Source organism: Pecten maximus, chromosome 11 (assembly GCF_902652985.1).
Source record: "Pecten maximus chromosome 11, xPecMax1.1, whole genome shotgun sequence".
Lineage (NCBI taxonomy): Eukaryota > Metazoa > Mollusca > Bivalvia > Pectinida > Pectinidae > Pecten > Pecten maximus.
Genome location: NC_047025.1, coordinates 6355897 through 6377619, shown reverse-complemented (window position 1 = coordinate 6377619; position 21723 = coordinate 6355897). Strand labels below are relative to the sequence as shown.

General features: G+C 33.6%; 2 protein-coding genes across 2 annotated transcripts in view; one reads left to right on the top strand and one right to left on the bottom strand.

The window, feature by feature from the left end:
* The window catches only part of LOC117338133 (E3 ubiquitin-protein ligase ZNRF2-like), a 33534-nt gene extending 26470 nt beyond the window's left edge, over positions 1–7064 (top strand). Inside the window, exon 4 of the mRNA XM_033899346.1 lies at positions 719–7064. Within this exon, the coding sequence (XP_033755237.1) occupies positions 719–776 (58 nt within the window). The 3' untranslated portion in view covers positions 777–7064. The remainder of the gene's footprint in view (positions 1–718) is intronic.
* A 173-nt stretch (positions 7065–7237) lies between these two features.
* LOC117338132 (docking protein 5-like) lies at positions 7238–21351 on the bottom strand. The gene is made up of 7 exons (XM_033899345.1): positions 21221–21351; positions 16740–16904; positions 15468–15684; positions 14645–14722; positions 14148–14343; positions 12742–12854; positions 7238–11967 (listed from the first exon to the last, which is right to left on the bottom strand). The coding sequence occupies exons 2-6, from the start codon at positions 16833–16835 to the stop codon at positions 12749–12751; spliced, it is 693 nt and encodes a 230-aa protein (XP_033755236.1). The 5' UTR covers positions 16836–16904; positions 21221–21351; the 3' UTR covers positions 7238–11967; positions 12742–12748.
* Positions 21352–21723: the final 372 nt, after the last annotated feature.

Here is a 21723-nt window from a genome sequence, read left to right as displayed (position 1 = left end):
GCACCGTTGCAATCAGAGTTATATAGGTCTCCTTCTTGAACATCATATCATCTAGAAAATAGTTGAACTCTAAATCCAAGTACCTCTTGGAATGGAAGTGTCATATACTTAAATCCTCTAGTAACAGAGTTTGGAATTGACCTACATTCAAGGTCATACAATTCAAATAGGCTAAAATCTTTTAAATCACTTTTTCTCAATAATCAAGAGGCCCTTGAACTGAGAGACCTGATAATTTTAGGCCCTCTAGCATGTTTGGGTGAAGGGCTACAATGTTTATTCAAATGAATGACCTTGAATTACATTCAAGGTAGCAGGAGTCATATCTGCTAAAATATTAAAGCAACTTTATTCTCAATAACCAAAAGGCCGAAAGACCTGATATTGGGCTTGGGTAAAGGGATGATAAGTGTATTCAAATGAATTACCTTGACCTTGATCCAAGGTCACAGAGGTCAAATAGACAAAAATCTTTAAACAACGATTTCTTAATTACCAAGATACACTGAAACATGATATTGGACCAGAACTATGAATAAATCTATCCTACTCTATTTGAATAAATGTGTAATCAGATTAGCTTCTGCTTAAATTACTTTAGCTAGATCACTTTCAAAGTTGCATAAAAAACAGCTGAGCGATACAGCCCCATTGGGCCTTTTGTTATTTTTTTCCATGTATAATTTCTGTAATTTCCACACGTTTTTGTTTTTCACAGATGCATCGATAAGTGGTTTGAGAAGAACAGATCTTGTCCAGAACACCCAGCAGAGTAACACAGGGGGGGCATAGTTCATATATCATACTTTCATCATATGGTTATTTTATTGGGCTTTCAATGGACATATATATATAGATACACATAAGTTATGTTTTTGTATGATTTTTAGCTCACCTGTTCCAGAGGTGAGCTTGTGTCATGGCACTTCGTCCGTCTTCTATTGTCTTTCAACTTTTCATGTAAATCCCTACTAGTCAAAAACTGCTGAGCGGATTTGGACTAAAGGTCAGAAGCATTGTTGGGTGAAGGGGAAGCAATTTTATATAAACAGTGGGTCTCAATCCCTGGTCTGGTCTGGAGCATTGTTGAGCAAAGGATATTTAACTGTTGCATATATGGAGGGTATGGCTTCCCTGGGGCTGGCAGGGCCGGGCCCAGTAGGGAAAATGTAGCTGAAAATGCAACAAGCCATCATCTTCTTTTAGAATGACAAAATTTGGTCATTTGGTTTGAAAAATTGTTGAGAGAGGAATTTCAAAATGTAAAATTTTGTAATCTAATTTGAATTTAGTCATGATTACTGAAATATCAAGGTGAGTGATACAGGCCCTCGTGGCCTCTTGGTTTTTTTTGTGTCTGAACTGATGCACAAACTTGCTGTGCAGTTACTGTAAGGTAGAAAAATGTTTTTGACTTGAGAAAAAAATGTTGACCATGTCCATTTGGTGTATAGCATCTCCACTGTGTATTGTATGGTAATATAATAAACTGAATGCTTTATTGTTGTGGTGAGCTCATCCAATTTGACTATCTTCTCAGGATCAATCACAAGCATTTTTATTGTCTTTTAAAAAAAAGAAATTCATGATATTGGGATCTTACTCTATCCAGCTGTGCCCAGAAAGATTAAGGGGAGATAACTCTGTGACACTTGTGATTTTAAAGTGAAGTGGAAGATGAAGGAAAATAGATACATTGGTACCAAAGAGAGGATCCTTGGATATTCAAACTAGGTTGATAAAAGACCTGCTCAAACATTCTGTATTTTATTTATTCATTCATGCAGATCATGTGGCAGAATTCCTTATAAGCTCGGCACTGTGTGTTCTAATACATCAAAGATACCTGTGGCCATACAAGGTACAAAATTAGGAAAAACATTTCCTTCGCAAAATTTAAATGGCTGTGACCTTTACTCTGCTTCCAGTAGTTTGTAGTTTGTCCATTCACATAGACAATGTCTGGACAAGATTTGAATGTTTTACAGTTGAAAGAAAATTCAGAAAAATTCTTTTAGAAATTATTTTAAGTCAGCATTCTCTGTAGAGAATAGAAGTTGTGCTACGTAACATATATTGGCTTGTCTAGTCATTTAAGTATTTGGTCGCCATCATGATGTGCCCAAGTAATGAACTTGAATTAAAGGGAGATAACTCCAGATTTGCATGACTAAGATCTGGTCCGATACTTGTAAACAATGATGTGAAGATTTGTAATGGTGTTGATTTTAGTGGGTTTTTTTTTTTTTTTTTTTTAATTTGGATTCATTTTGATGTGTAATATGTACATTTCTGATTGTTTAATTTTTATGGAAAAAAATCTGCATGAAATCTAATAATCTAACATATTTTTTAAAACAACTTATATTATTCAGATGAATGTTTTGTTATATGACTGAAAAACATTTTCTTAATTTGACAAAATTTTATTTCCTTGTTCATCTATATAAGGTTGTTGAAAGTGATTTGAAGATTTCAAAAATAGACTAATATGTCATCCGTAAATCATTTCAAAATTTGTTGGTTTTTAGAAATCATAATTTTCACATGCACATATTATCATCATTCTTATCATACAAAACTGACTTAATATTCCATATCTTAAGTACTTCTGAAAAAGTTAAATACATACCCAACAGTGAAAATGATTTGTCTCAAAGAATTTATTTCTAGTGTCACATCATATTAGTCATAAGATTGACAGTTTACTTTTAATGTTGTACCAAATAGGTATATATTGTTGTTTAATTGATTTGATCTGGATCCAGTTTGACAAATTCTTTTTATAAGGTTTTATTTTTCCCACAGGTTTTTTCAATAAAGTTCATCCAGCCAAAGAAATTGAATGTAAAAAAAAACTAGAAAAAATACTAATTCAGGGTGTGAGTTTTATTTCAAAGAGTAGATTTATTTACTGACTGGCTTAAGCTTCATGCAACATAACATTTGATGCAGTATAATATGAGGCATGTTGTGTTTAGATCCATGAGTTGAGAGAATTTATCTACACCCAGGGATATTGAGGATTTTCCAAACTGTTGGCAACAAAAATGATAGTATATTACTGTGTAATAGTTCCTAATCAAATCTATATCAGTTTTATGACATACAATGTATGAAATGCTCGAGTTACTTTTTGGTTAAGATACTGGTTTCTGACTTCGCATTTCCTTATTGCCTCATCTGTAACATCCATTTGGACAAGGAAATATATTAGTATGATCTGAATTGAGTTTGAGTCAAACAAACACATTTAAGGGCACAGGAACTTGTCACAAATCTCTGTGGTTAAAAGTAACGATTTTTTAAAGAGTAAAATAACCATCTTCAACCTAATAAGTGCACTGTTACAAAACCATGTGATGGGGAAAGTTTCCATTTGATATTAAGAGAGTATTTGGTTAAAAGACTTTCAAAGATTTTATTGGCAGATTAATGTAGTACGGAACTTTTCATGTTTTATGCACCATCCACCAGGTGAGCTTATTAGGTCGAATACGGTATTTGAACATATAGCTCTGTTAGGAAATTAAAAGAATATTCTTGTCAGTTTGGTATGTTCATAAATCATTGTATGTTCATTCTGTATAATATTTTACAATTTGGTGTGTTGTATTAAAGGATCATACCAAAACACTGTTGCATATCATATTAGCTCGAGGTACACGAATAATATGCAGATATTTCATAGCACTATCGAAGGTGCCAAAGTCATCGTCAGAGATATGTTGTTTGAATCATGAAACAACATTTAGTGCAATGTTTAACGACAAACTGTAAATGTACTGTGCAATTATATCGGCAGTAAAGTCAGAATTACTGATAGTGTTGCATTGTTTGTAATTTCATATGGCCCATTGTTTATTCCTTGTGCTGTGAAATGTATCAGTGAGTCTTTGCACTAAATTTTCTACATGCGAAATGGACTTTTTGGTTACAATCAACATTATTCACATCATTTCTGAAAAATGTCATGAAAAATACCACGAAATCATCATAAATGAGTACATTGTAACTTAGCGAGAAAGTTGTATCTGTTGCATCAAGATTCTCCAGAGAAAACTTGTGTACATTGAAATTCTGTGAGAAATGTACTGACTAATTCTGATAACAGTATCTTCAAACTCATGTTTAATATAGATTCGATACATTGTACAGATCATTTGAGAGAGAAATAAAAATGTTTCGACAGAGAAAATAGTGCCTGTGAAAATCATAATGTTAACCTAAGAACTGATGTGGTGCTTTCTAGGAAGTTTCATGTGATTTATAGAGAGCTTGCAAAATTCTCCCAAAAACAACCGTAATTGATACTTTTAATTGATATCTCTATAAATCTACTAGCAACATTCAATTTTATTATCAGATCATGATCATTAGATGAAGATATCAAGCCTCTTGTTATTACACCTTGTGCCAATCATAAGGAATCAATTTAAAGTGCTTTTTACCACAAATTCACAGAAGTCTTTTGTTTTCTTTAGCTGTTCACTTCTAACACATCGGAGATTCTGTTTATCATCTGCTCTGAGCAAAAAAGTGTATGATTACATGTTTTGTGAGTATTTTCATTAGATATATTCCAAGTTTTCTAAAATCTTGTCTATTCTGTGGAATCGTTTATCGATTGACGATTTTTAAGCCAGATTGACAGACATCTTTGTATGTCTATGTAACAGAATCTAAAACTATTTCGAGTTAACTTCGGACAGTTAGCTTATACGAAAACAGTGCTAATCTTAAGACATGATACCTTTATATATACTATTTTTAGTCTCACCAGAGCCCCACTCGATTTGCACTCTTCTCCTTCTAGAGTATATCTTCCGGTCACTCGATTTTTAGCTCTTCTGCTTCTGGAAGATCTTAAAGCTTCTAGCTCTTCCATCTCGAAGCTGGAAGATTTATCTTCGAAGATGGCGGCGACCAATAATTGTTTTAAGTGTGCGAGTGATGAGTTTCACTAGAGAAGGATATATGACACATACATGCATGTGTTTGTGTCATAGTATTTGAGAAAACTTAAAAACTTGTTTATTTTGGGTTATATTCTCCCGGTTTACTCGATTTACATATAACGGAATGCGATCTTCTTAGAAGGCTTCTCTTCTGAGAAGAGTGTAAATCAAGTTGGGGCTCAGCAACCTGTTACCTGAAGAACGAGAGGTCAGCTGACTAAGCAAAAACCATTCAACACAAATTTTGCGTGATGACTTCTATATTCATCAGTATTTGATACAAAGTTAAAATTTGAAAAATAAAATCCCTCTCTATCAAAAGAGATATACAATCCTCAAGTTTCTCGGTATACATCATGTTTCAATACTGTAAACCACTCACTTACCGTCAATATGGTAGTTTTTACCTTCAATAATGTAACTTTAGCATCGGTGTGATAGTTGAAATTTAAAATTTAGCAAATCTGCTGCAGACTTCAGCTACACAGAAAGTTTCAAAGAAATCTTATTAATGTGTTTTGGTATGTCGGGTGACTTTAAATTCAGCATCAGTAGCTTATAAAATCAATCGCATCCGACAATGTATAAATCGATCACCATATTGTTTTAATGTTACAGACTTAGAGAGGTAGCAAGTCTATATTAAGTAACCTTTTCATGTCATATCGTTTCTTATCATAACTTCATAATGTATATTTTTGCAAAAATAAAAGTTAAGACTATGATCAGGTACAGCTATGATTTGTGTTTGTTTTAATATATGTACAATCAAAACTATAACATGTGCTGTGTACAATATTTACTGTTAGATAATATATCTTTTTAATTTATATAAGGAGTGACGTTTTGTTCTGTCAGGTAGATTTTGCTTTGTAGAATTTCATGTGAATACTGGTTGCCATTATTAAAACAATGATAACATTTTTCTGAAGACGGTTGAAAACAAAATTACTTTTATTATCTCGATTGCATTACCATTGTGGTAGTGACGTAACACACTTTTATTATTTGTGAAGTATTTCTCTATTTTTCTTCTTGCTTTTGATATTAGCATTCCAGAATTTAGTAGCCCTATATTGGGAACAAACTTTGAAGACTTGCATAGCTTTACAATATCAGGCGTTACTTTTTCATAGGAAAGGGGAAAAATAGATGATTTTATCAGTTTTCATATGAAAATATATTAACAAGTGGATTGTCTCCATTCTTGGTAATATGAAAATCTGTTGTGTACATGTGTATTTATTTTAATGGTATGTCAGAAGTGTTAAGATTATTTTAAAGATGAAACTGTCTAAACTAACTTTAGGACCATGTACAACTTTGTCGAAACTGTATTCCTGGTATCGTAGAGATGTTCACATAATGATTCCAATATTTCTCATTTGTGACATACAGTTTCATAACATCATGTTTTATATACATATTCTTCCTCTAGAAAGAACTGCATGTATCGTGAAAATGTGTGTGTCGCAATTCTACCTATTATGAATCACTACTTTTTCGTAATGTACTCCTGTATATTTTAGCGAAAAGAGTTATTTTATAATGTGAATTTAAATACATCACAAATATTTATTCCAGCACGTACAATAAGTGGCTTATATATCCTGTAAATGTTCCTTTTTCACGATTTGAAATCCCCGTCGATAGGTTTGAAATAAAATCGTGAAATAAATTCACAATACTGTTATCTGTTTTTATCCATAAAGTGGGCAAAAAATGTTCTTTGTTATACTGTGTCTTGTGATAGGGAACTTCAGTCTTGGCTTTACCAATGTGATATTCACTAAATATATTACCAGATATTTGCTTATGATTTAAAAAAAAAATCATGTTTATGAGCATAATAACTATGCTTTTACTAAATTGCTCTGAAGCTTGTATACAAATTGCTTATAAATTGTTTGTAGTTGCTTTTTTTCTAAAGAAAAACGAGGTGTCTGTATCGTCTGTTGTAGCCCTACAGCACACGCTTCTTAAAGTACTAGTCTAGGTATATTAAGCTGTACCGACATGTATAGTTTTCAGATGTAAAAACAAGCAATAGACGAAACTGTACAATGTAAAAATATTGCGTAATAAAATTGTGAAGAGTAAAATTGATCATGTTGTTTGCTTTTCTTTTTATCATTATTTTGTAAACAATTTTATCATATTTGTTTGAAATTGACAACTTGAAACTTATCTCAAATGTTTTGCACTGTCCACATGGCGATAAACCAGTAAATTAATTATTTTCTTCATACAGTTGTATAAAAAGAGACATCAACAACAAATAACAAAAAAGGAATTTATTTAAAATAATCTGTCATGGAAATGTTAGAAGTAATTACTGCCCTCTTACCTTGACTGGTAGAACAATTTTCAAAACAAAAACGGTGCAAGGTGTTCAAAGACAGTGCCATTTTAAAATCATTAAAAAAATATGTGTCGAGTGTAAATTCTCAGGTGTACCAGTATATAGATCAACACAATAGATTGGAAATTGTTTAAAAATTCCAAACATTTTAGTAAAAATTACAATATAAAGGAGAAAATATAAAATTAGTATTTTATATATGAAATGTTTCATATCAATTGAGTATGCTAGAAACCAGATATTACTTTGATCATTATGTTGGTGTTTTCTAATCTTGTGAATATATGCCAGAACACAGGGACATGGCATGAATTCCTACTCCATGGTCCATATACACAATCTATAACATAAATATGGACTGTGGGCTGGGATTTTGTGCCAAATCCCTCTGATATTTACTTTGCTCTTCTTACACATCAATATTTACGAATTTGCTTTGATTTAATGGGACAGTATTGAATCAATGTAAAAGGGAACTAGAGATTTGTTTTAGTGAACGATTACATACTGACATGTCTCCCCTTATTAGCCAATAGGTATATCTTTTGTAAATAATAAATCTGAATGTTTTTCTTTAGTTTTGATACAGTAGTTCTGGTATAGACAAGTTGTAGATATTACATATATAAATAGATTTAGAAACAAGAAATTGCTAAAAATTTCGCACCTCTTTGACTTCTAGGTAGGGGGCAGCATTGGTTAAGGTGTCCCGACACTTTAACACTAGCCCTCCACCTCTGGGTTGCGAGTTCGAAACCTACGTGGGGCAGTTGCCAGGTACTGACCGTAGGCCGGTGGTTTTTCTCCGGGTACTCCGGCTTTCCTCCACCTCCAAAACCTGGCACGTCCTTAAATGACCCTGGCTGTTAATAGGACGTTAAACAAAAACAAACCAAACCAAGACTTCTAGGTCAAGGTCACATGACATAACTTCATCAAAATATCTTTAACAATTTAGAAGTTATTGCCCTGACAAGAAATTTCACTAGTAGGGGAGACAAAGTTGACTCTTCACAAATAAGAAGGTACGGTAAACCTCTGGTTAGTTCGAACACACGTTTTTTTCAAAAAAAACAATATTTTTTTTAGCTACTAATAGTTCTAACTCTATTTGTTTATAACTGACACTATTTCAGATAGTTTGAACATGTCAATATTACGTAGATTGTAATAAACTCACCATCGGAGACTACCACTAATAAAATTTCAGATAGATATGTACTTGAGACCCAACTGTTAGTGAAGAATGATTTCATTTCAAGTATGATAAATTATTGGGCTAATTTTCTACAGTATCAAGCTGTTCTTGAATTTTGCCATATTATTTATACCAAACACTTCACAAATTAGTTTAGCTCACCGGTGACATAGTGAGAGTATATGTACATGTATGTAAACTTAAACTAGCAATATTATTAATATAAGCAACCAGGCACCTAAATATCTTAATATTCACATATTTGTTGAATTATATAATCCCAGTCATGGATTGAGGTGCATTAAAAAGAATTAGATGTATATCAAAATTTTTACAAAATTTTGTATAAAAGAATTTTCATTAAATGAACACAATCATTACTAGCTCATGTTTACATCCTTTCAGCAAATGAAGATCCAAATATGAATTATAATATATGCCAGGTATGGGCATGTCAACCTTCATTCTGAATATATATGTACATGTATATACAAATGTAGATGCATAAAAACAAATTTTATGTACTGGTAAATCAATATTCATACAATTAATTTTGTGTCATATGGTATGTTCAAGTAATATAAAAAGATATATATATTAATTGCATCCAAATCTCATAGACAAGTAAACAAAATAACATGGTCTAATTACTAAGTCCTGTGTAAAATACATGTATTGCAAATGAACAAGGACATTTTCCAGCAAACATTCCAAAAATGTCTGACATATTTACCTGGATAAGCACTTAATGGTAAATTTTCATATGGATATAGAAATGTAATTTAAACATTAAAAATTATGTATAGCATCTTCTACAATATTTATTAGCATGCTCGTATATGAAAATATAAATACTGCTCTCAATGCTAATTTCAAAATTATAAATGTTGAAATAAGACATGATTGAGAAAAGCTGTGTAAACATGCAGCTTTGGTAATAACTCGTTGATAATCATTTTAAAAGAACGCATACAAAGAAAAGTCAACCAATTGGTTTTGAGTACATTTTGTATGATTTTTTTAAAAATTAAAAACTTGTAAGAAGTACTTCAGTATACTGTTTGTTCAGATCCTCTATGTAACCTAAATATATATACTCGGATCATTCACACAATATTTTAGTAATTAGATTGTCGGGAACGATTACGGTAATTTCCTGTGCATAGCCCTCAGATTATACAATTAAAAACATTAAAAACAAGAATTCCACAAACGTGGATGTGTCGCCTGTACAGAAAGTTGGGTGATTACAAGTTATTGCATGGAAACAGATTTTCTATTTTTAGTAAGTGACCTTGATCTTTGACCTTTAATATATACCAGAAAAGCAATCCCAGGCAAGCACTTGTCACTGGTATGAAAGATATGCATGAAATTTGAGTTCACCGGTAATCGGCCCAAGGGAACTCAAGTTTTTAGTAAGTGACCTTGACCTTTGACCTTTGGACCTGAAAAGCAGTCCCAATCAAAAACTTGTGATAAGGAAGAGCTGCATGAAGTTTGGAGTTTGATCAGACCAAGAGAACATAAGTTAATGCATGTGTGGACGCTGCCACCGCGGACATACTGATACCAATATATTGCCTGCATTTTGCATGCGACACAAAAATGGCTCTTGCAGCTATCTGATGAAGCTGGCTATCTGACAAAATGTTCCTTAAAAATCATAAAAACTGCAGGCTATATAATTATTTTCAAATCCAATGCCATTTATTGCTGACAGCATCCAACATAATCTTTGCAGTACGCCTTACAGTATGTCTTTTCCTTTTAAGAGAACTTAAATTACTCCACTTAAATGTCTATTTAATAGTCTTGGTTAAGGTATTACATCTCATAAATGTAAAAATGGTGTAGTACCCTGTATCAGGTCCCAACAATGAAATACAAATCTACATAAACCTTTTTACAGACATACAATTTAGTACAAACTTGCAGGTATCCTAGAACTATATTTGGATGTACTCCAAATTCATTACAGATTTGTTAAACAATCATTTTGGCGAATGAATACAATCCAAAAGAGTGCATCGGCATTATGCAAAATAATACAGTATGCTTACAAAGGATAAGCACGTATAATTCAATACATTGACATAATCTCAACAGTAAATATAAACAAACATGAAAGCGAATATGTGTTTGTATAAACATAAAATACTGATACAAATATTTGTTGTTTAAAAATAGAATTACGTATCTTTAAGACTGTGTATACTTGCTAGAACAGAGAGAAGTTTTTATCACTGTTTTAAAATTGTTTGTATACAAAGGATTCCCTTTCAAAAAATAACTGGGATTTTATCAGTGAAAACACAGTTAAGTCACTGTTAAAATACAGTTACTTTTCATTTCACAGTTATTTTTCTGACACTTTTCACAGCTCTTCAAACCAGTTTTATCTGTACAGTTAAAACTCAGTTATTTGAAAACCACATTTTCACAGCTGAAAATTCGCATTCAGAATATGGTTTTTGAATAACTGGAAATTTCGCTGCTTCAAAATGACAGTTATTTTCAAGTTTTATTCTGAAACAGTTCTTTGTAAATAACTGTTCTTGAATGATAGGCCCGACCTCTTCAAACAAGACACTTTGAAACAGGTTAATCATCATTGCCATCGGAAGGGCATAATATTACTCCTTTGTAATAAAAGCATTTTCTTTTAAGGTAGGTGAGAAAAACTGGTAGCGAACTGAATACATTATATATTCATAATATAGAGATAAAACCCCATGGATATCTATTTAGCTTCTTGAATCTATGGATGAAGGTTTCAGAACTCCAATCCTTTTTTTTTTTTAAATATAACAGCTGACATACGCTGTATACATGTACATGTATGGGATATCAAAGATTTAGACAATACTTCTTCAGTATTGATACTGGAAACTGTCACCCATGTAAATCCAGTCAATACTTATTTATGAAGTTGTCACACTATCTATGAGTCAGTGCTTTTACATCGAATTTATATTTCTGTATAGAATTTTCCCAAAAATTCACAATAGGTGAGTTAATTGCCACAAGAACAATGAGAATGCACCTGCTTCTGACCAAATCATCAGGTTCTCGCTCCATGAACTGCAGTGACTGTTGGTATACATATGAAGTGGCTGGATATGAGGACCATACCGCTGGTATGAAGTGGCTGGATACGAGGGCCATACTGCTGTTATGAAGTGGCTGGATATGAGGACCATACCGCTGTTATGAAGTGGCTGGATATGAGGGCCATACCGCTGGTATGAAGTGGCTGGATATGAGGACCATACTGTTGTTATGAAGTGGCTGGATATGAGGGCCATACCGCTGGTATGAAGAGACTGTATTAAAGAGGTGGTTCAATGATCATGCTGTAAGCTTCAAATCGGTGCATACCTGTATGCCATTCAGCAGTTTTGTATTGACAATGTTCTATGGCACTTTCATTAAATAACAAACCCAACCTGTAAAATAAAAGCATTAGACAGGGATAAATAAGGGAGGTAACTCAGAAAGTATATGATACAATATGCAGCAGTCACAAAGTTAGTGTTTCCCTATCAATCGATCATAACAGGATTTCAAAAAAAAAAAAAAAAAATTGAGGATAAACAATCAATATATTTATCAATTGCAAATATTTCCATTTGCTTAATTGGCACTGTCACTTAACCTTTCCATGCAAAAGGGAAAGTTATCAGACCAATTAATAATTCTCTCGTAATTCCCATTGGTGTAGTGATATGAAGAACAATGGTTGTGACATCACTAAATGACCGTGGTTTGTCACATAGGTATACTTTTGATGTCACGTACGGTAAATTTCTGCTAATTTAACAAAGTAGGATGTTTATCAAGGTAACTTGCAACAATTTATGTAGTTATGGTGTATAGAAGGTGAATATCCTCACAGTGGAATATATTGTTTATAATGTTGCGAATAAATCAATGAGTTTGTGTTTATTTACACGAACTACATTTTTTTTCCAAAATGGACGCCTGTAAGTCATGACATCAGAAGAACACTGAGGTCATTGTCAAATTTGATTTAAAAATTTACAATTGAAATGGAAATTTAAGTATGAAACTGCATTCTTTGAAAAGGTCCTGTAATTCTCAGGATTACGGGGAAAATAATCTTAACCAGCTGGCGCGCATTGAAATCCTGTGAGAATTATTGGACCAAAACTTTCCAACAAACAGCAGTTTAACGCTTAAAAGATTTAACAGATACTTACAAGAACATCATGTCTTTTCCCCGTATGATATGGCTTGTTTATGTAGAAATTCGTTAATCGCATGACCTTCTGTTGACGTAAACAAGTAGATGCCCTCCCCTGTGTCGCATCGGCTGCACAAGAAAACGGATACATGTTATTCGATCATCACATTCTAATAACATAAAACTTCTGTAAGCTAGGTTATGTTTTAATCTTATCTTAAATGACCAATACAATGGAGAGGTTTGTTCGCTTGGTTTATTGCCCCTTGAACAGCCAGGGTCATTTTGAGGCAGGGTCTCCTTGTAGTAGTTGGTGACTACCTCATTGAACAACATACGGGAATCCCTGCCTCATGCCATCCAGAGAAATTAGGGTAAAGTGTCCTGCCTAAGACACAACCACAACAGCACAGACTGGCATGTGTCTAATAGCTGCCTGAGAAACACAATCCAAATGGGTAGGAAGCATAAAACCATACACCTCGGATCTTCATATGAGATTACGTGGCCAGCACTCTAACCGACTAAGCTATCGCAGCCCCTTAGCTAGCTAAGTACAGTAGAGAGGAAAGATAATGAATTAGACTGCATCAAATGAGATTTGCAAAATATTTAAATTTTTCCGTCAATTTATTTATTGTTTTCTCTTTGGTGATTAAAGAATGCCTCCATGAGGAATTTTGTGAAAATCCTTTAGGAGTTCTCAGAGAATGATTTCTGTGAAAATCCCTGTAACTCAATCAGATGATGAAATTTATTCTCAAACAAGCTCCCATCCCTAGCATAAAAGTTCGGCAATAAATACAGTGATATAACTACCTTGGTTTGTATAATTTGAACAACTGCAGCATCAAAGACATCTGACTTTGTTCATGCTTGATCGAATATCATTTATTTGTACTTTATAATCAATCTTTGTTTAACCAGAGGCATTTGCTTCTGGCTAGTATTTACAAGTATACGTATAATGCATTACATCTTTGACTGCATCATGTAGATAAAAATATAGGGTATTTTAGATAGATCTGTGCATTAAGTTCAATCTAATCAATGGCATATATATTACACTATGTATCTTGATCTGCTCTCATGTTCTGTGAAGCATGCTCCACTACTGAACATTAAGTAAAATGTAAAGAGAGATTCCGATTCATGAAAATATACTCATGCTCAAGTACATACATGTATTTTGTGCTCAGACTCAAATACTTTTGATGATTAAAATCCGACATCTAATTAATTAATATTTGTTTTAGATAGTTTGAAGGAATTTCAGAAAAGATATGTCAGGTATTTCTTTTGCTATAGATCTTCTATATTTTATAATTTAAACAAGTTTAAAGGGAGTTGGGTTGAGCACAGATTTTATGCTTGGGGATGAGAATGGTTTCATGAATATGGCCCTGATTTATGTAAGTTTACCTGCCAGCCTCAATAAAGAGCCTCTTGTTTTTCTTGTCGTAACCATATCTACGTATGTGGTTTATCGGCCACACAACTATCTTAGAGGTCTTCCTCTCGTCCTCAAACAAGGTCACATTTGTCGTTGAGATGTCCATGATACACTCGCCTTGGAAGTTGAGTGATGAACTTGGCATCAGGAAGGTCCGGAATATTCCTGTTGGTATTTAAAAATCAAACCCCGAATATTTCATATGATCTAGTAATTGTACACAATTTTAAACTGCTTTTTGCAAAATACTGATATTTATCATGTAAAAAAAAGTCCAATAAAACAACTTTCAAAAATAAAGATTGAGATATGTATATTACAGGCTTATTGCTAAAGACCATGACAGGTTCAGCAGTTGTTAGCATTTTACTGAACTGCAAAAAGACAATTTGTAAGACAGACATCACATCTATATTTTTATTTTAAAATGTAAATGACATATATATACACAAGATTACCAATTTACCTGTCGGCATTGAATCTCTTCGGCGAACAGATGCATGCAGGCTTTGTAAGAGATGCAGCCATTCCTTGGCTTCTTCATCTTCATGAAAAAGTAAAAACTAGTGTCATTGTTTGACCATTCACTTCAACGTTCTGAATACCTAGTATAGTGACCTTGACCTTTGAACCTGAACACACACCTTTGAACCTGAACACACAAACTCCCTTAAAAGGTATTCTATTTGGCTTGAACTTTGTTAAAAGTTTGATCAATTACACAATCCCTAGAGAAATGAACTGGCTATATATTATAGAGATGACATTGAATAGAAATTAATGACCTTGACCTTGAAACAAACTCAATCTGAAGAATATCCTCAAAGTGTATGTGTAAATTTTGATTATCAAAAGCATGTTTTAAATTAGAAAATCATTTTCAAAAATTAATTATATATATTATATATTTTCTCCTTTATATTGTAATTCTTTTAAGCATTGATGTCATTTTGTTTTAGTTTCATCGGGGTATGAAACAAATTTTGTTTGCAAACTGTATAAAAAAAAATTGACATCAACGCTTATAATTAATTTTGGAAAATGATTTTCTAATTTAAAACATTTTTATGTACAATTTTACTGGTTTTAAATGGGATTCTTTTTCTCAAATCAATACGCAACGTCAATTGTAGTATTGTGACGTCACATTTTTCGCGCCATTCTCGGAATTTCTTTCATAGAAGAATGAAAAGAATTTTTTGACCAATCACATTTGAGTAATTTTCCATGAAAACAAGGAAAAATTAATTATAATATTATAAATGATATATATATATATATATATGTACCTGTTTCACACATGAACTGTTTAGAGGTGTGATCCCTCATCTGTAACACTATACCAAAAGCTCCGTCTCCCATTCGTACGATGTTGTTGATTTCGCTGAGGTTGGTGACAGACAGGGGCTCCTCGTTGCTGGCCTTCCACGCACTGTCATACTTGATGAGACGTGTGGGACCTTTACTAGAGGCCTTGAATAAGGCCAGCCACCGCCTCTTCTTGGACTGAAAATATTAAAAGTATTTAAATAATATAGTGTACTTTAATACCATAATTTACAAAAATATATATTTTATCACTTTTTCAATTGACCATGCATTTATTAGAATAAATACTTTTAAATTTTAATCACTGCAATAATTCACATCATGAAAGATTTCATCTTTTTGCAAAGTGTCAATACTTTTCCTGCAGGTACATATGTAGGGCATAAGAATTGTACCTGCTGCCCTCATTGCATGATCATTAGAAGCTACTAAATTAGGGATCTTATCTTTTTCCCTTATCTTTTTGAACAACTTTTTTCTTCCTAACTGCCTCACATTTAGTACCTCACTTTTGGCCTTATGTTGAAAGTTTGCCCCTGTGAGGAAGGCTTTGGGTCCTGTCCCCTTTTAAAAAGTAGGTAAAAGGTCACAGTCAATATCAGCAGGTCCGCAAATGTAGTACCAATAGAAAATCCTATGTGACAAGGAACAAGCATGTCCTATGCTAATTAATAAGGTGTGACCAAGGTCATTTTTTTCTTAAAGAAGGTCAAAGGCCCGGTCAAGGTCCACAAATATATTACCTATAAAAAGTTCTTGTGACAAGAAATACACATGTCCATTAAAAATTAAAGCCCTATATGTCTTGTATGGTTAATACATGTATAGATTTAAAAGTAGGTCAAAGGTCACAGTCAAGGTCAGTAGCTCAACAAATGTAGTATCAATGGAAAGGTCTTGTCACAAGGAACAAACATACAACTGTATTTATAAAATCTTTAACTCTAGCTAGTCTACAAACGATATCGACGCTGGGGATATATATAAAGCTCCCATTGACTTTGCCCGAGCTAGCTAATATTTATGATTGTATATCTAGGCTCTTCCTGTCAGATTTTTTGGGAATGGGATGAATTAAGTTCACCCATTGTCAGTTAATAAATGTGATTTGGTGGCCATGGGGTGTCCTGCTGGGTGTCTTCAGCGGTATGATTCGGTGAGGTAGCACTAAAGTCAGCATTAGAAACATGAAAAAGGTAATACTGAATGTCTGGTATGAATGATTAACTTACCCCAAACAATTTTGTGTTCTTCATTTCAACATAACCTTGTTTGATTACAGCAGTGGATTTCACTCCTTCACTGGAAGTTTCATTTGAGTCTGCCATAACTGTATGTAGCTTCTTGACTATTGGCTATATAGCTAATATGTATACCCAGTTATGGATGATCTGGACCTGCAAAAACAAGACAAATTTTTCGTCATTTTGAATATTCCCCAAACTCCTCATGATCAGAATAACAGAACTATGTAATTAGTATCATAACTGAACATTGTATGTATGTTAAGTCTACAATTTTTAATGAAATCGGTCAAAGTATTAAAGAGATCTAGAAGACTAGCCGTACCATAATAAAACAAGGGCAATAACTCTTTTTAAAAAAGGAGTGTTGAAACCAAAATGTTGCATATCATGATTAAAATGGCGACTAATATTACAAGAAATAAGTCAAAACTTCTCAGGGAAAATCTCCAGATGACATTAAATTACTGAAATAAACAAAGGGCAACAATTTATAATCTCAAAACTTGTCAAACAAAACCCTCGCTGAAAAACTTGATCATCAGAAAACACAATTGTCGCACATATCATGATTGTAAATCCCACCAAGTTCCAAAAAGCTGAGGTCACTAGAAAAAAAGAAGACCTCCTGACAAACAGTTTAAACTCGAGTGGACAGAAAATTTTGTCAAAGCCATATATATACGACAATCCCATCAAAAGCTGAGCTAGCTTAGATATATGGGCCCTATAAAAAGCCAAAGTAATGTATATGGAGCAACCATCATGTATGCCATTAAATGCCTGCATCAGTGAGTGAGTGTTATGGAGAGGTTCCTTCAAATATAATTGAAATACATGAAGATTTTCATCATAAGCTTTAATTCTGTTACAGAATCGTTATTTTTCTTTTATATTGAACAGTATTCAAAACTAAATATGACACAATAGATATATCAGGTACATTACATTTTCACTCTTAACTACCTCACTTAGAAATGTTCTTTATCCTGCAACTGACGTCCGCATTGTCGGAATACACCCATGGCCACCACAATATAGTTTTGCTATTGATTATTGGTAGTGATGCAAAACATGTACAGCTGTATTCTTAATATGTGCGTTAATTAGACTGCCCTACTTCCAAGTGAAACAACTTTTAAAAGGTGAAAATATTTGGAATACTGTTCACACAAATGCTTAATTTTATGACTGTTGCAGGATAAATAGAATACAGTCAAACCTTTCTATAAAGGGCACCAAAGGGACAGGTCAAAAGTGTCCTTTATAGACATGTGTCCTTTATAGAAAGGTGTCCTTTATACAGAGGTTAATTATATAGTAAATTTGAAGGCGTGGGTCTGATGAGCCTGTCCTTTATAGACACGTGTCCTTTATATAGAGGTGTCCTTTATAGACAGGGGTCCTTTATACAGAGGTGTCCTTTATAGACAGGGGTCCTTTATACAGAGGTTAATTACATAGTAAATTTGAAGCAGTGGGTCTGATGAGCCTGTCCTTTATAGAAAAGTGTCCTTTATACAGAGGTGTCCTTTATAGACAGGGGTCCTTTATATAGAGGTGTCCTTTATAGACAGGGGTCCTTTATTCACAGGTTAGCTATATAGTTAATTGGAAGGAGTGGGTCTGATGAGCCTGTCCTTTAATATATACAAGTGTCTTTTATATAGAGGTGTCCCTTACAACAGGTTTAACTGTACATGTATCAGTGTCTTAAAATATATAAGCTGTATTTTAGGCTCGGGACAGAAAGACAAAGAGGCTCACCTGAAGGCTTGCCACTCTTGTCTTTCTTTACCCTCCCCAAAATACAGTATATATTTTGAGATACTATATAGCTAATATATCAACCATGTTTTCTTCATATATACCTGGTATTTTTCATCAGGTCTGGAACATTCAACAATAAATCCAATCATAGGTATAAGTATTACTTCACAGAGACTGAGTTCAGGCCGGATTTTTAATTTGTAGTTTTTTAAGGTAAAATAAAAGAAAACATATTCCTTACAAAACAGCTAGGACACAGGACATATATATAAATAAACGAAGGTGGCCATGGGGTCTTCCTAGCTAATGTATTTAGTACAAAGTCTTCCTGACAAAAACATGTCAGCTCCATATATATATGTATATATATGAACACTAAATTGTCACAAGACATTAGTTTAGATGATCCCCGGGGCATCATACTGATACACCAGGCCTTAAATCTTAAAAAGAAAAAATCATGACCACATAAAGTATCTTTATATTATAAGTAAATGACATCTAAAGGGGTTCTAAATCTCGGATCCTCGTACTTTTTATGTATATCATTTCTTTTCCCACATTAAGAGTCACATACCGAATGAACGGTGACACTAACCAAAAGTAATTAATCATGGATGATCAGGATAAAAAAAAATCAGACTGAAGATTAACTTAGATAAAGCATGGTAACAACATATTTATGGATTTTTTTTGTATACCTAATATAAGTTTACATATAGAAATGCAACAGGTGTTTTTCATAGCTGTTATCTGCATAAAGATATACATTGCTGTCATTTACCTTGATCGATTGTCACGGAAGGATCAAATTTATATAAAACAACTGCTCATTGGGTCAATATATATCATGTTCTGCAAATATTTTATTACCTGAATGATGACAGAATACATATCAAATGTCTTGTAATGTATCTGATCAACATGATTTTAATACATGTACGTAGTATCCTTAAATTGATTAACATGTACAGCTGAATTAATGAATTACAAGCTAGACAAACATCAGATGTCACTGTGCTTTTAAAAGTCTGCTCAAAATTGCCTGCCTTCTTAAAGTTTACAATGAATTATTCATTTCAGGTACAAGTATCAGAAAGGTAATGCCTAAATGGTTTCCCAGTTCTCCTGAATGGTCAGGAGACACAGCAATGGTATACAAAATGTATAAGTGCCTTTCACCTAGGCAGCTGGGGTCCGATTCCCGGATCAAACATGAAAAGATATGGGGTTTAACCTGCCTGGCCACATGGCCATTGGGTTTTCTGACTTTTCTCTGGGTACTTTGGTTTCCTTCCATAGTAAGACCCCTCATAGTTGATCAGACCACAGGATGTCGGATTAGAATGGTTTATCTGACCAATATGTTGTGTACCCTAGGGTATAAGACTAGACAATATAATCTGTCAAATATGTTGTAGGCCACAGGGTGTCAGATTAGACAGGTTAGTCTTACCAATATGTTGTTGTCCTACAGGGTGTCAGATTACACAGGTTTATCTGACCAATATGTTGTTGTCCCACAGGGTGTCAGATTACACAGGTTTATCTGACCAATATGTTGTTGTCCTACAGGGTGTCAGATTAGACAGGTTAATCTGACCAATATGTTGTTGTCCTACAGGGTGTCAGATTACACAGGTTTATCTGACCAATATGTTGTTGTCCTACAGGGTGTCAGATTACACAGGTTTATCTGACCAATATGTTATTGTCCCACAGGTTGTCAGATAAGACAGGTTAATCTGATCTAATCACCATGTCTGATGTCAGGGCCAGAGGAAACTCGGGCTATTTGAAAATATGGTTATCTAATAGACATGTCAACAGAAAAAAAAATTCCAGAATGTTCTCATTTAATCAACCAGTTTCCAAAACGAGACAATTAAAAGTCCCATCCTAAATTAATGAAACGCTCTGTCAAACGATAGCTAAATCACAAAGTGGGGACACTCGAACTCCCAGGGGACCTGCCACAAATTGCCAACCCACAGGCCATAATTATAGGACATATATATGGATGTGGGTTCCTATATATGGACATTTCAACTTCTACATAAATGTTTACTATTGATCATCTTTTTAAAGGCCTCCAAAACTATACAGTTTAAAATAAATTTCTCTGAAATTGGCATTGAATCTTTAATTATTTTGAAGTTAGCCAAAACCTTAGATCCTATTCAGTTTCAGACACTCCTGAAAGATTTGTCAACTTCTTACATTGTATGTGCGGATTTAAGTGAACAATTATCATATTTCACCACTCTATAATCATTCAGGATTACAATTTATAACAAACTGGGACCAAGATAAGCTAAAACCACGTTAAAACTGAAGAAAAATAGAGGGAATCTAACATTGCTCAGACGATATGTACATATTATATCGACTAAAAAAAAATAACAAAAATTGAACTGAACAGGGTATCTGGTTGCCCTCGACTCCTTCATTATAAGCGGGACGTATTAGCTTAACTATGACAGTATATACACTGCAGTGACAATAAGTGGCCATGGGACGTCTGTAAGTTAAAGTTAACCGGTTTTCTTTTTACCTGTACGTGTATGTATTATAAAGCTCCAGGTCATCGGCATACTACCAAAATACGGTGCACCTCCAGGCTTTCCTAGACTTGGGTTAACCGATAGATCTAACTCCGTCAATAAATTCATCCAAATTGTAGATAATCTAACACTTACCTGTGATGTATCCTGAGCTAGGTTATGGTCGCTATCCTCCGGAAAACCTCACCATGTTTGTTGAGGGTTCTGTAACACTTGTAAAGAACTGCTGTGTCAAAATACAGGTATAGCGACTATACTATAGTCCGTTTCAGTATTTGATGTTCGCCGTGTATTGATGTGTCATGGTTTTAGTACCTCAGGGACCGGATAAGTGCATCATGTAAAATTAACTATGTTGGAATTATCATACTTTGCTAATGTGATTTTAATGTATTTATCGTTTTATTATATTATCTAAAATAACAATAAAAAAACCAGAAAAAGACAAATCTCCGTTGAAGCACATAGAGGCATGTCTAGTCATATAAAATTATATTTCAGAAAACAAAATCGCCAGAAATACCTATCATAAAGACTATTTTTCGGCATAGCCGTATAATTTTCTTTTGACCCCGGATATGGTACGACAGGTGGCGTTACTGGTCAAGATGAAGTATGTGATTGGTCAATGTAGCGGT